This window comes from Vulpes lagopus, chromosome 19, assembly GCF_018345385.1.
Source record: "Vulpes lagopus strain Blue_001 chromosome 19, ASM1834538v1, whole genome shotgun sequence".
Lineage (NCBI taxonomy): Eukaryota > Metazoa > Chordata > Mammalia > Carnivora > Canidae > Vulpes > Vulpes lagopus.
In genome coordinates this window covers 52,911,840-52,927,242 of record NC_054842.1, presented here as the reverse complement: position 1 = coordinate 52,927,242, position 15,403 = coordinate 52,911,840, and the positions used below count along the sequence as shown (strand labels likewise).

General features: G+C 37.2%; 1 protein-coding gene across 4 annotated transcripts in view; it reads right to left on the bottom strand.

The window, feature by feature from the left end:
* Positions 1–27: 27 nt before the first annotated feature.
* OPA1 (OPA1 mitochondrial dynamin like GTPase) overlaps positions 28–15,403 on the bottom strand; it is an 86,963-nt gene continuing 71,587 nt past the window's right edge. For all 4 annotated transcript variants that reach the window (XM_041734367.1, XM_041734369.1, XM_041734368.1 and 1 more), the window contains 2 exons: positions 5,182–5,249; positions 28–2,974 (listed from right to left, as the gene is read on the bottom strand). In XM_041734367.1, the coding sequence (XP_041590301.1) occupies positions 5,185–5,249 (65 nt within the window). In that variant the 3' untranslated portion in view covers positions 28–2,974; positions 5,182–5,184. The remainder of the gene's footprint in view (positions 2,975–5,181; positions 5,250–15,403) is intronic.

The window sequence follows — 15,403 nt, the reverse complement described above, 5'->3', positions numbered from 1 at the left end:
AAGATGCTCTCCAATGTAGAATCGGGACGTGATTTAAATATCTTTAATTACTCATCTACACAAATGGCCTTAATTAAGCACAGGCAAAATATGAATTGCAGTGACGTCTATGCGGAGTGTGAAGGTTTCAAGAAATAATACAAAGTTCATTCACAGTGCACAAGTAAACACAAGGTTGAATTTTAGGTCTTTAAACACATAGCCACGATCATTCAAAAGTAAGTGTATTTGTAAGCGCGTCTCTGTACTCCTGAAGTACCTGAAACTACGGCAAACACCAGCGTGGAGAAGCATTATTTTGATCCCTCTTACAGGAAAACTAAAATACTGTATTTCTTTCTGCAGATAAATACATCCGAAATATATAATTATTAAGTAGTTAAGGAATTCACCTCTTAAGCCTATGCTCTGAACCTTTATCACGGGTGAATTTCCCAAATTATACGGTGAGGAAGCACCACGCTGCAATGTTCCCTACTCGGTTTTACACACCTCCTCTGCATTTGGAGGCCACGCCGCTGGTGGGAAGGGGCCCACTGGAGTAAAGTCTGAAAAACGGAGGGAACACAAAGAGGAGACGACGAAGCCACCAGGAAAGGCGGACGGGACGGCTCACCTGCAGCTGGGGCTCCGCGGGCCCGTGAAGCAGCAGGGCGGCCTGCTGCTACTGTGCATTGCCCGCCAGTACTGAGCTCAGACGCTCCTACTCTGTGTGTGGCTGTTCGTCTTCCACACGGAGCTCTCCTCGCTCTGTTCTTGGCAAATTCTGCCACGAGAAACAAAGGATTCCTGCTCGAGTTAGTACCTGACTCCTGTACGTTGAATTTCTGAAGTGATTTGTTTAAATTTGAATCATTTGTAATTCTTGAACTATAGACACAACACACCGGGTTTACCGTTGAGAATCTGAATTTTATTTTTTTCTTTTAATAACATGTTATCAACCTAACATTCAAGGAAAAAAAAAAAAAAAGCATGCTTAGAATGAGATCAGCTAAAAAGGAGAAAAAAATATGTAGTCCATGATAGAAGTCCTATTACTGCAGGGGAGGAGGTGGTGTCTGGACTCTTACGTGGGATTTTTAATCACATTAACTTTTATCATCTATTTGTACGTTTAAATTACAAACACTGACCTCGAAATGAAGACCCTCCCATCCCCGTTTCTTAGATTTATACAAAGAGATGTGAAAAAAGTACTGACTTAACATCAGCCTTTTGCTTGGGAAACATCTACAGACATACAGCTGAGGGTATTTTTCCTATCCACAGCACAAATAAACATGGTCCTATTTCTTTAGAAATAGATTTATAGTTGTAAGTCGTTGTGTTTTACAACTATAAAAATATTAATAATTGCATGGTGCCTGCTTCCATGAGGGGTAGTTGCCACCAAGCAGCACTGGTTAGAGGAGTTAACCAGTGAGGTCATCTCCAAATTCGGCACAGGACGCTGGGCGGCTCTGCTCCCCTTCTGTTCACCCACCCTAGGCTGAAAGACGTGAAATGTCTTTGGCTACTTATCGGCCACAGAACGATGTGGGCTGCTGACAGCCGTGTGCAGCTCGATCTACCTTTCTTCTCAGACAGTATAAAACAAATATTCACCAGATTCTGAATTTATGAAATAACTTTGTGATATCCTTCCAACTTTGCATATTGTCATCAGACCTTGAAAGCAATCACAGTGAAGAATATATTGATGCTAAATTAAAAAAAAAAAAAAAAGTGGGGTGGCAAGGGAACTGTTACCCACCATAATTCTAAAAAAGCTGTAAAATTAACTATAAAATAAAAACTGTCACACAATGGGCCTTTTTATTAGAATAATAAAGGCTTAATGAAATGGCAACAAAGAGCAGAGACGAGAAAGACCATCTAAGTCAAAAATGGCATATTTCTGTGCTTTAAAGTCCCTTAGCCAATTAAAAAAAGAGTTATTTGTATGAAACACAAGAAAACACTGTGAAGGGACTGTAACTGAATAGCAATGAACCAAATCTTAGGCTTTTCTTTTTTACACCTTCAGCCAAGAGGGAGGTGGTCAACATTATTCTGCTGAAATAAGTTCTATTTAAAAGAGTCTTGTAACAGAAAGTAGTCTCGTTCTCGCTTTTCCCGATGCCCACCTGAAATGCTTGACCACCGTCTAAATGAACTCAGTCAGCTGATGAGTCTTTGTCTTCCTTATCCTGTGTCACAATCCAGTAGCTCTGTCAACAGGCTCAAAAAACCCCACGAGTTACAGAAAACCCGGCTTGCCTATACAACATTCAAAATGAATGAATCTGAAATGGGTACAGAAAGGACAATAGGGCCAACGGAAGCGAACCAGGAAGCGCTGCTGACTTCACCTGGAAGGCAGCGAGCGCTCTCAGCTGTCACTGGAGGCGGGACCTCTTTCACCGGACATGGAGCTGTGATGGTCCAAATTAACTTATTTGAGGTGCTCTGCTCTTAGCTAGTCCTCTTTTCACATGATAAATGTGCACTGAATTTTCATCATCAGCTTCTGCACATAGAACGTTACAGATACAGACAACAACTCCGCGGGTTACCATCATCTTATATACAACTGATAGCTTTTCACAACACCTGGCATTTTCTCCCCAGAAAAAAACGGACACTGAGGAACATCCCCTCATGAATTAGTTGAACGAGTGCCACCACAAATGAGACAAGCAGGAGAGCAAGCTTCTTATCTTCAAGGACTGACCCTAACGGCCACACCACTTGTATTATCTCAATTTGTCACTTCAACACAGTAAAATAGGATTTTAATGCCATTCCCACTGTTCTTGCATTCGAAAGGCAACTGATGGTTAAAGTGCCTCGAACACGCATAAATTATTTTTATCCCATGACTTTATTTTATGTTTAGAAAGGTGAAATAGAAGGAAAAAAGGCAGGACAAGAGACTTTGGAGTTTTCTTTCTTCACATGTATGCTGAGGTGATATATTATGAGTAGGATTCTGTAAAAATAAACACATTTGATAAATTAAGGCATGAGGAGACATATGCAAGCTTTCTAAATTTTATTACTGCATGATCCTAAAAATACTGAAGCTTAACTGCCTGCTAGTCTTATTAAATTCAAAGTATCACCTACTATAACAAAAGAATGATATTACTAACATGATGTATGAACCAAAAAATACCGTAATTCATTTTTTTTTTTTTTTTCGTAATTCATTTTTTTATGGAAAAAATTTAAAAACATGAAAATCAACCAGCAGAAGGAATCTGTATATGGCTGTGCTGGGTATATAATCATCAGCAGTTATCGGGATGAATTACATGTAACTCTCAGGCTGAGGAACTCCACACATGTTAAAACTATTACTAAGAAACTACCCTTAAAGTGCCTGGTACCTTTTATAAAATTGTCAGCATGAAGCAAGGCGACTACTAGTTTGCCATATTTATTCTTTTCAATGGATCCGCAAGGTATAAAACAGATCATGTGTCCAACAACACACAGATAATTCTAACAGTTCCCAGGGTTATACATCCCAAGGGTTGGGAAGGGCTGTAGAATCTAAAGACATGTAAGGAACAAAGTTGGGATGGTTTCCCCATAGACGATTAATCATCACAACTCAGCTCTGGGGCCTGCCCTGGCCTCCACCTGAGACACACAGTCTGGCAGGAAAAGGCATGTTCCCAGGAGCGACGATAACACTAAGATGTCACAATGACCAGCTAGGGAAGTGACACTGGCCACTGTGTGTAAAACACTGGCTCGCTTTGGGCTTCCTCATTTTATTAAAGACAGAAAGGCAGCTTACATCTTTAATGGGTTTCTGTGATTTTCATGAATGTCCCCCTACCCCCACCTGTCCCGAACCACACTTATAAACAAAATTATCAAGAGAACTTGGGTACTGAAGAGGAAAATTTCCAAATCAAAAAGGCTCTCAAAATGTTTATTTCTCACATTAATTATTGATAATAATTATGACAACGAGGAAGATATCATAACAACCTTATGGCTTTAACAGAAAATTTTCATACACGAAGTTGTGTAAAGCATTTATGAACACAGGCACTGAACAGCAATGAATTAGTTTGGGGCTGTGTTAGAGATGATTGATATTTAGTCTCTAGATACGTTCTGCATCCGTCCACAGTAGCAGGTGTACTTCGCTTCCCGGAGAGGAAACAAAGCGACAAAGCAGTACTGGAAAGCTTTCTAACTCCTTCCTCTCTCCTTCATCCCTAGTAAGCTGTTCTGAGGGCTAAGGGTCTGAGCTGTGCTTCCTTTTCGAGCTTGCTTTCTCAAATATACTGTCCTCCAGTGGAGGAAGACCCATAGTTTGGGTAAAGAGCCTCCTTTGACATGAATGCAGCTGGGGAGGGAATCTTCTCCTCCTTCCAGTTCTGCCTACGGGGCAGGCTGCAGGCTGCCTACAGGGTGAGTGAGGCTCACAGATAAAGTGATGAATTAAATATTTTAAATACACAATAATGTCTTAATTATAGCATTTTCCCTTTCTCAACTTCTTCAATAAAAAGCAAAAGACTTACTAATTAGAATTCTTTAGCAATAATTAGGAGGTTACTATGCTACTAAGGCAAGTCTTTAAATATGTAATACTTAACTTGGAACATGCTTCCAACGCCAGACTAGAGAACTACACTAAGAGTCCACGCATTCAGAAGAGTACCACATTCTAAGGCTATCTGAGTAATTTTAAATGGGAGAAATGTTTTTAAATATAAGAGAATAAGATTAAGAACAACTGTTAGGATTATTAATCAAGCCAAATAAATGCTTTGCAATTTAACACACACGTAATTATCCACTGAACGTGAACAATGAGGAATAAAATAATGAGAGCTACAGTTCAATTCTTTACATGCAGAAAACTGACGAGCCACATGCGTATTATGAAACAGCTTAGCTTTGTTTACCTTTGTTCTGTCCAAAATGAGTTCTAGAGAATATTTTTAGTTCAGCCAGAGGCAATCAAGTATTGAAAAGGAACATTACACATATAAAATGTAGAATTAGTTTCAGAGATTCCTGCCATTAAAATGATTTAATTACATTAAAATTGCTATTAAAGAATAAGCAGGATATAGTCAAATACAATGATAAACTATAATTAATAAGTTAAAAAATATAAATTTTGCATCTAGTCAGTACCAATGCAGGAAGAGGACTTTGACTTATTACCATTTATTTTTCCTGATGAAGAGCTTCAATAAAAGCATCAAGTTTTTCTTGAATTTCTCTAACTTTCTCTGTGGAGTAAAAAAGATAACAAATTAGTTAAAAGTGAATTTCTTTCTCAAAGACAATACAAATCTTGGAAGATAATTATTCAATAAATGGTCTGGGATACTCTATTTGGGAAAAGGGGAAAAAATTACTTTAGCACCACACACCATCTGATATCCAAAAAAGGTTCAAATGGATTGTAGTAGTAGCTCTTAACAATTTTTTGGAAAGGGAAGGACTATGGGGTTGGTGACAGACTCTTCTGAGAATGTTTTAAGAGTTATGGAATCTACGTAGAGAAATGTATGTATAAAAACATATGTAACTGCTAATAGAATTTTAAGGAGTTCTCTGATTCTCTGGAGTCCAACCAAGGACTCAGCAATATCTGGAACAGAAGAAAATATAAAGTAAAATAATGGAACTATTTTTAAAAATTAAAAGAGAATACAGGTGAGCATTTAATAGGCCTTAGACTGGAAAGAGACTTTCTAGGATAAATGGGAAAAGTTATAAAGGATAAGATTACCAGTACGACCACATTAAATCGTATACTTTATATGTCAAAATGTCCTAAATTTAAAGATAAAAGAAATTGTAGGAAATATTTGCAACAAACATGAAAAGGGAAAAACACTTTAAAAATACATACAAAAAAATGTACTTTTCTAGCTATAAATTAATAAAGTTTAAAAACACCACAGGTACTGGGGAAAGACTTAGATTATTTTATCTGAATTTTATATTTTCATGTTTACAGCCTTCCAAATAAAATCTATACCTTCTCTCTGAAAGATTTCCTTCACAGGAAAATAAACTAGTCACAGTACACGTCAACCTCTGAATGTCAAAAAAAAAAAAAAAAAAAGCAAGTCATGATTTATTCTACTTCATCGCTAATTTAATCATGCAACTCCTCCTTTAAAATATAGCTTGTGGTAAGCCCAGTAACAAATATTTTTTGCCTGTTTAACATAATTCTACACATTAGTGGGAATTAGCAATAAAAGTGAAATGACTGGTTCAAAACTATTGGTCTAGAGGCAAAACTGTAAAGCATTCTGCTTTGTATCTGGAAAAATCATTGTAATATTTTATTTATTTGTTTGTTTGTTTGTTCATGCGTTTGAGTGGGAGGAGAGGCAAAGTGAGGAGAGAATCTCAAGCAGACTCTGCTGAGCATGGAGCCCGACGTGGGCTCATCTCCTGACCCTCAGCTCATGATCTGAGCTGAAACTTCAGGTTTCAGACACTCAAGTGACTGAGCCACCCAGGCACCTCAGCACTTCTATCTTTTATATTTAAAAATAATCTGCAATTGAAGACATAAACATTTCTATAAGTGACACAGCAGTTGTGATGAACAGCCAATGAAAGGAAGAACTATCCTCTTTATGAATTCTTATTAGCAGTGCAGGAACTCAACAAAGCCTGCATATCAAGAACATAGTGTCTTCATTTTTTTTTTTTTTTTTTTTTTTTTTGCCAGTAATTTAACACTTCTACCTCTTGGTATTAGTCTGAGACTATCACAAAATCAATAGAGAAAAAAAAAAAAAAAACCCTGGGATCCCTGGGTGGCACAGTGGTTTAGCGCCTGCCTTTGGCCCAGGGTGCGATCCTGGAGACCTGGGATCGAATCCCACGTCGGGCTCCCGGTGCATGGAGCCTGCTTCTCCCTCTGCCTGTGTCTCTGCCTCTCTCTCTCTCTCATAAATAAATAAAAAAAATATTAAAAAAAAAAAACCCTACTGTTTTTTACCAAACTATTTACTGAGCAAATAGGAGAATAGTTATCGCAGAGGTGGCAATAATTCCTTTTTTTAAAATTATTTATTTATTTATTTATTTATGATAGTCACAGAGAGAGAGAGAGGCAGAGTCACAAGCGGAGGGAGAAGCAGGTTCCATGCACTGGGAGCCCGACGTAGGATTCGATCCTGGGTCTCCAGGATCGCGCCCTGGGCCAAAGGCAGGCGCCAAACCGCTGCGCCACCCAGGGATCCCGGCAATAATTCCTTAATTGCGAAAGTAAACTGGAGAAATGGTAAAAAATAATCCCAGCCCATCTCTTGGAAGTTTACTCTGTACTATCTGTAAAAGAACAGTCAAACCTGTAAACTACATCCTTCCTCAAAATAAGGCCACATTCTTATTTTTAAAATTTATTCATCTAGTTGCTTAGAAATAGCTTCACCTATTTTCTTCAGTGCATTTTAGAGAGTTCCACATAGTGCAGTTCATCAGCTGGAGAAATTTTTTTTTTTTTAAAGGGGAGGGAGAGTAGGAGAAAAGGAGTTTTCTATATGGCCTCACAGAAATTTGGAAATGAACAGGGTATTTAAAAAAATCATCTGGCTTAAATAGCACAGCGCATGAAAATTTAAACAGGTGTTTGAAAGCCTTGGAAACCCCTTTAAACATTTCACTAAGAACTATTTCTCCTTGGGAAACCTGTACTGTATGAAGAGAGGAAATCTGATTCTATTTGCTCCATGATCTGAGTACAATCAGGCAGCTGCAGGGCCAGCTCCATCCATCCTTTGCCCTGTCCCTGACCTCCATCCATAGCTGGACAATCTGTGAGCGGGCGGTACAGTAGCATCACTCACGAGACACTGTTCAGAGCAAGATCTGTTTGTATTGAAAGAGACCAAGGGCTACTCTAATGCAGGTGTCTAACTGTGGAGTCCGAATCAAATTCAAATTCTTCTAAAATTAAAGACGGGCAATTTTTTCCCCAAATGAAAGCAAACAGACTTATCTAATTACTTTAGTAAGAAAACCACAGAATAAAATTGCCAAATTTTGCTTTTAAAAAGCTGTTTTTACTAAATATTTTACAATTAGAATATCAGGACACCATGCCACCGTATTCTGAAACCTCAAGAATGACACAAAGGGTATTTACTTAAGTAAGTCACTGGGAAGTAATGGCGGGGGAGCAGGGAGAGGAGGAGAGGAGAGGGAAGACGTAAATGTTAAAAGAAAAAAGGGTAATTTTGATAAATGTATCCTTTATAAATTTAAAACTTCATTTCTTGCCCCTTCATTTTATACAGTGCACTCAAGGGAGTAATATGGGCACACTGATGCCCTCTTGCCTTTGAGAAGAGCTCCTTAGTCACCTCCTACCTACTTCATTCTAAGTCTATGAAGTGTCTACTCTGGGATGATTTTAAATCCCGTGTTTCAAAAAAAAAAAATCCCATGTTTCGTTTGGTCCTCATACGACCCTGAAAGTGTCACTCTCAAAGACGAGGACACGAAGCCTGGAGAGTTATTAGCTCTGGGACATGCTTCTGATTCAGAAACATATTAAATTTGCTACCATATATAGACTCTAAATGGTAACAAAACAAATGCTATTATTCCAAGTGTATTTGTTTTAAGTTTTACCTTTAATGTGAAATAAGATATGTTGTGCTAAAAGTTTGGGAATGGAATAGTTACCAAGTACTCTCCTAAGTAGTTCTGAGCCTAGGAAGGACTAAAAAACATACAATACATATTACCTCTTGAGAAGACTACATCTATACACATTGGAAGAGATCCTTGCAAAACCATACAAAAGTATGAAGCTGAACAAAGAAAGTCCAGCATCTTCAATGTCTACAACGTCAGACTCAATATACACACTCAACAGATACTTGATAAATGGTAAGCTAAGTTCCCAGAAATACAGCACAGAAAATAAAGGCTATAGGTTATCGAGAAAGAAAACATCACTTGACAGGCTTCCTGGGTGTTATGCCAGTGACCAAGAGGGCAGAAGCCAGGAGCTAAGAACCAGAGCCAGCCTGGGCACAGGAGGCAGCGTACACACTGACAATGAAGATCAGGGACAGCTGCTGGGTCACCCGAACCACACAAGCAACACTGAACAGAGAATACTCAGATCTCACGATACAATACCAGGGGAAAGAGAAACTTCAATTTAATTATTACACTTATTAAGACTAAAATATGCTGACCTTGTGCGTGTACGCACATACACACACAGGGCTTTAGAAAGTAGACTATTTCATTCTTTGCAAAGAAGCTACATTACAAATAATAGCATTATTTCTCGTATCTGAATTCACTCATTTTAAATTCTAAGTTTTCAGCACTTCCTATACACTAACTATGCCACCTGACTACATATAGAAAATAGAGTTATCCATAAAAATAGGGTTAAGTGTGAGCAACTAAAACTTTCTACTTTCTGATCCTTCCAAATTAATGTCCCAGTATTAGTGTTCTCAAGTCCCAAGATCTTACTGTATTTAACTATTTTGCTATTATAAATTTCCCACGGAAATGTGTGCACAGATTAGCATGGCTAATTACAAAACAAATTCCTTTTTCTATTAAATATTTGCATTTAATATTTATAGCTAGAGAGTTGTTATAAAATTTTAGATTAACTTGATAAATTAAGCCAACTCAGGAAGGGATTAACAAACCGCTATTTCTGTTTGAACTGCTATTTCAGTTCTGAAATAGGCAATTCTACATGTAGTGAATATGGAGTCTACTTTCCATTTATCCAATGTTTACTTAAAAGATGAACTATTTCAAACATCAATTCATTGTACTTCTTGATTGAGTCATGAATATTCCCATAATCCCCACCTCATAAACCGTTCATCTCAGTGAATGAAGTTCCTTCTCTTTTTTCTTTTCTTCAGATGACTTGACACCCATTCATGTTTTGGGTCCCTTTATCTCCACATGAAATGATACTGCTACTCTCAGTTTCTTTTTGAATCTTCTGATACTTGCTCTAAAAGTCTCAAATTTGGACTAATCTGTAATTAGGTTTTGAATACACTGTGAATACCAAAAGGCCAAACCTGGGAGAAGGTTCACTTCAGTGGTTAATAACAGTTTAGAACAGGAACAAAGAACCACACACAAAACACTACCACATGCACTGAAATAAATCTTTTATGACTTCTGAGGTTTTCGGAGAAAGCACAAAGACACGAACTGCGAACTTACTAAGGCAGTGTACTTTAAGTAAACCACACATCCAAAGATCAAAATGTACCTTAACAGAACTGTTTTCTAACATGCTGCATACATACTTTGTACCAAGTTTGAAGACACCCTGTAGGTGAGATTTTGCTGTAAAAAAGCTGATCACTAAAGGACTGAAAATTAAAAGAACAATTTTTAACATGTGATATATGTTGCTCCTAAAAAGGCCTGCCTTTTATTAGGCAATTATACAGTAAGTGCTCATTAGAAGTTCAGTATTGAGAGGAATTATCTGGAGTACTGGGAAAAAAGGAAAGAAAACAAACAAAAAAGGTGAACAAGAGACCAGGTTTAAGATTCTCAAAGGTATAGTCAAAAAGATTTAGATTTAGCACAAGTCAAAATTGTGCACCTTTTACATTGATGAGAGGAAAAACCAGAGAGATAGTCAAAGGCGTATAGCTAAATCCGACACTTCCCTGAATCTTGGCACTACAGTTTTTCCCCCTACAAATAGAACATGAATATTTTAAACACTCATTAATGAAGACAAACAGAATACTTCTGCTTCTTACAGAAAAAGGAGGCATCATTTCCTGTGTCCTGGAAAGCTATTTGAGACTGAGATGGTAATTTCAAAGCTAGGCGGGGTCCCTGACTTCTAGGGGTCTGCTGAAGGTGGTAATAGAGTTGTCTGGGTCATTTTCATTGTCTCAAAAGTTCAAATGGAAATCTTTGGCCCGAACTATATCTACTTTAGAGTTTTCTTAGGAACAATGATTATTTAGGCTGATAGAAGATATAAAGGTAACTGTATGTTTCTAATGAAAAAGATCACTGTAGACAGATCTTCCAAAACACAGACTTCACAGGAGTATACAATAATGAAAGGTGTGTTTTATGACAACAAATGCTACAAACCCCTAGTCTAACACCTTTAATAATCAAGGGAGCAGTAATTTTATATGGTTTTTGGTAAGATGAGGACATAGTGGATTAAAAGCTATGTGACAGCAGCAGTCAGGAGAAGCAGGTTTCTAGCCCCAGCTTTGCCTTTAACTTCACAACCACAGTCATGTCACAGCTCTAGTTTATCTAAGTAAGGAAATCTGTCCAGAAGCATTCAAAGCCTGTACTGCTTTAAAACTTAGGATTGAAATATATTATTATGATTATATGTTTTAACTGCATCCTTTTAAACTTAATTGTCTTATTTGCTTAGTATTTTTTATTTATTGGATATTAAGCTCTAGTAAAAATTCAACTGCATATGACAATATTATCCTCACAGGGCTATGTAATTTTAGAAATACCAGTTTTATACTGTCCCCACCCCCATCCCCACCCCCAGCACAGCAATCAATGTGGGACTGCTTGCATGAATTATCTACGTACAAAAAAGTCTGTTATTTAATATCACTTGGCGTAGCACAGAACTTGCTATGCAATAGATGCCTATGAATACTCATTCACTGTTGAGTAATCTACTTAACAATACGTAATTCAAACATTAAAGATGACTATTTTAAAAATTTGCTATAATTAGACCCCCCCAAAACAGTATGATTTAGAAAGCTGCCTTAAGAAAGTCTATGAGACAAATTACAACTTTATTTTCTTCTACTTTCTCTTAAGGCTCTTTTAGCTAATATAATCAAAACCACTTAAAACACTTTCATGAATATAGTAAAGCTAATTCTCCATAAGACTTCAGTATGAATGAACACAGAGCAGTCTTACACTTGGGTCTTTCACTTTCATAAGTAAATGGCAATCGTAATTTCATCTCGGCTAACTATTAATGCTTACGGAACTGCTCTTAATTAATAGAGTAGCTCCATTCCAGGTTTTTGTCACTGTCAATGAGTGTAAAACCTTGAACTTTGTGCTACCTGTTATTAAAAGGCTCAGCTGCAAGAAGAATTCATATTTATGGAAGATTGTATGGAGGACACTAGACATTAGCTACTACGTAAGTTTATCTTTAGATAAGTCACACAGCTACGTATCTGGACTGCATCATTTTGATTTCACCTAGAACTGCTTATGTTATTAGCCTACATTGAGCCAAAACCCAGTAAAGAGCCCTGTGAAACTCATGATTATATGTAGTCACTTGATTTACTTTATCCTATAATTCAGTGAGGATGGAGGAAATTTCCCTGAGGCACTATATACTAGGAACACCTATGCTTCCACTAAGCAACAGCGTGTCTGTCAGCCACCAGCAACACCACGTCATCGACTTTGTTTTCCATTTTGCATCAGCTGTCTAGGAAATTCAGAGCTAAATTTTCAGGTTACTTGCAAAACGAGAGAACCCCTGAGCAAGTATTTTGAGGGGGTACCAATCTTATCCCAAGTTTCACATCATTCCACTTGCCTTAACTTTCTTTCCTTTCACTCAACTTTCCACTCAAGCATTTTTACATCTTGTAAAGGATAGATCTTTGCAAAAGCTGCCTCGTATCTTTTGGAATAGGGCAGGGAATTAATGAACAACCTAACAAACTAGTTCATAGAAGGTGTACCACTAGGCAGCTGATTCATATAATATGCCATAATACTTGAAGAGTGGTCTTTTTATGCTGGCAATGTTTTTAAAATCAGTAACTTAAAAATATATTGAGGGGACAATTAATCGTCCATTAATTTAGTTCCATTAACGTTCTATAAGTAATTTCTGCATGGGAGAAAACATTTTTATTTCTGCTCAATGTTTGGAAAATCCAATGATACAAATATGTATATTAAAGCATTTCTTTTTAGCAATGGGAGAAAAAAAAAGGGTTAAGTTTTTATGGGATTCAGGATTGTCTTTTAAATGTAAAAAAAAAAGGGGGGATCCCTGGGTAGCTCCGCGGTTTGACGCCTGCCTTTGGCCCAGGGCGCAATCCTGGAGTCCCAGGATCGAGTCCCACGTCGGGCTCCCTGCAGGGAGCCTGCTTCTCCCTCTGCCTGTGTCTCTGCCCCTTTCTCTCTCTCTCTCTCTCTCTCTCTCTCTCCATCATAAATGAATACATTTTAAAAATCTTTAAAAAAAAACTAAATAAATGTAAAAAAAATAAGATTAATAATCATCTATTGTGAATTGTTTTATTCTGTATCCAGTACATAAAATGTTACATATTATTTACATCTGTCTACTCAAATTATAGTGAAAAAAATCTTTAAAAGTTATATTTTAGCTCATTAATGATACACTGTTTTATTCCCCCACCAAAGGGTTTAAATACACTATTTCAAAATGAATATATTCCTTCTGTCTCCACAGAAAAATCTAAATATCAAAACAATTTCTAACATATGATTTAGGTTATTAATTGAGAAGACTAAAAAATCGTTAGCCAAATGACCAATAAAATATTCGGTCCAAATCAATTAAGAAAGCTTTAAAATAACTCATCGTCCTTTTTCTTTTCTATTTCCCTCTTTTTCTTAAAAGTACATTTTACTCTGAATTTTGTTAGAAGGAAAGTTGAAACATTTTAAGAAAAGGAAAACCACCCAGGCAGCCTTTAAAGAGACAGGACATCATTTATCACCTGTGAAGACAGATTTATAAGAAGAGGGCCCCTTCTGTTCCTTTAAGGCTGCAAAACAGATGGGAAGTGAATGGACAGTCAATGGGACAAGAAAACACATGGGAGGTGCTGCTGTATGTATGTTCCCAGCATAAGAAAGAGGTCAAGATTGTAACTGCATGACTGGGTCCTGGAAAGGGTCTTTCTTCAAGCTGTTACAAAGACAAACGCTGTTCCTCATCCTGCTGTCAAACTGTTATAAATATTGGTTTGTCAAAAGGCCTTCAGTACTGAAGCCTTAAAAAGGAGGCGTAACAGATGAATGAATCATGAGAATGATTCTTAAACAGTCAGCTCATTAATGTAATTTTTAAAAGTAAAAAAGTAATATGTGAACAGACACTGTAATTCTGATTTATGAATCTACCCAAAAGTTTGTGAAAAAAAATACGGAACTAACAATTGCAGGTTTTAATAAAGCTACGATTTAAGCGAGATGAAAAACAAAAATGAAATACAATTATATCTCTTAACTATGATGCTGCAGCAGGACAAAGGATTATTATTAAACTTATCACAGGAAGAGCTACTGGCATTCATGTTTTGTTAGGCTGATTCTGTACTGAATTTCAGTCATTTCTCACTATAACCCTGTAAAGAGGCATCATTGTTGATGCTGGTTCCAGAAGTCAGGATAAGGCTCAAAGAAATGAAAATAACTTCAGGATCAGTATTACATATTCATTAATTTAGAAAATCACCTTTGCATTTTGTCACAATTTCTTATTTTCTACAGAAAAGGCAAATTACAAAATTGAAACAGCAGTAAAGAATACACAGATTTATAAATCTGTACATTGATCTTTTTTGAAGAATGAAACCATTACATTATGTCTTTAGGAGACAAATTCATCGTTCAAGATTCCTAATAATTAGGAGAGTAGGTTCAAAAACTAGCACACTGAAAATAATATAAAAAAGGAAGCCAAATTACATGAACTCGGTTACCCACAGCAAAAACCCAAAGACTAAAGAGTAGAATCCTAAAACAAACCTAAAAAGATACTACCTCTAACACATGTTGTGAGCTCCAGCTTTGCCAAAAATATTTACGTAACTGGCTAAATCGTTTCCCTCAATGAACATTAATTTCCCCATCTGAACAATGGGGATAATACTTTACAAGCAGCCTCCTATGCCTTTGCAAGGCAAACGCGGAAATATGTAACATTTTCTATAAAGTGTAAAACTGTACACAAACGTCAGAGACAGTTGTAGAGCTCCAAGCACGATTTGGATCCCAAAGTACCAAATACTGCAGTTACACGGGAATACATACTTTCAATTCCTTAATGCTCCCCTGCCCCACTGCTTTCTCTTGGTTGTCAGCACTCTTGGAAAAAACAAATTTGGCAAAAGTGAGAAAAAAAGATTACAAAGCTATGAGGGTGGATGGCTCAAAGTGGTGGTAGCAGGCAAACGTTTGAAGGTTTTTCTGGATAAGAGAATCAAGATCAAGGCAGAGCAGTCTTACGATGGGGATGACGTGAGCATCTTTGGAGAAAGGACAGACACAATGCAGGCATAAACACACACAGGAAGTGCCCGGGTCCTGGATACAGGTGGGGATTAGCTTTCAAAGCAGAGTGTACGTTTTGAACGTTCTGTGTATGTTTTGCTAGAATATA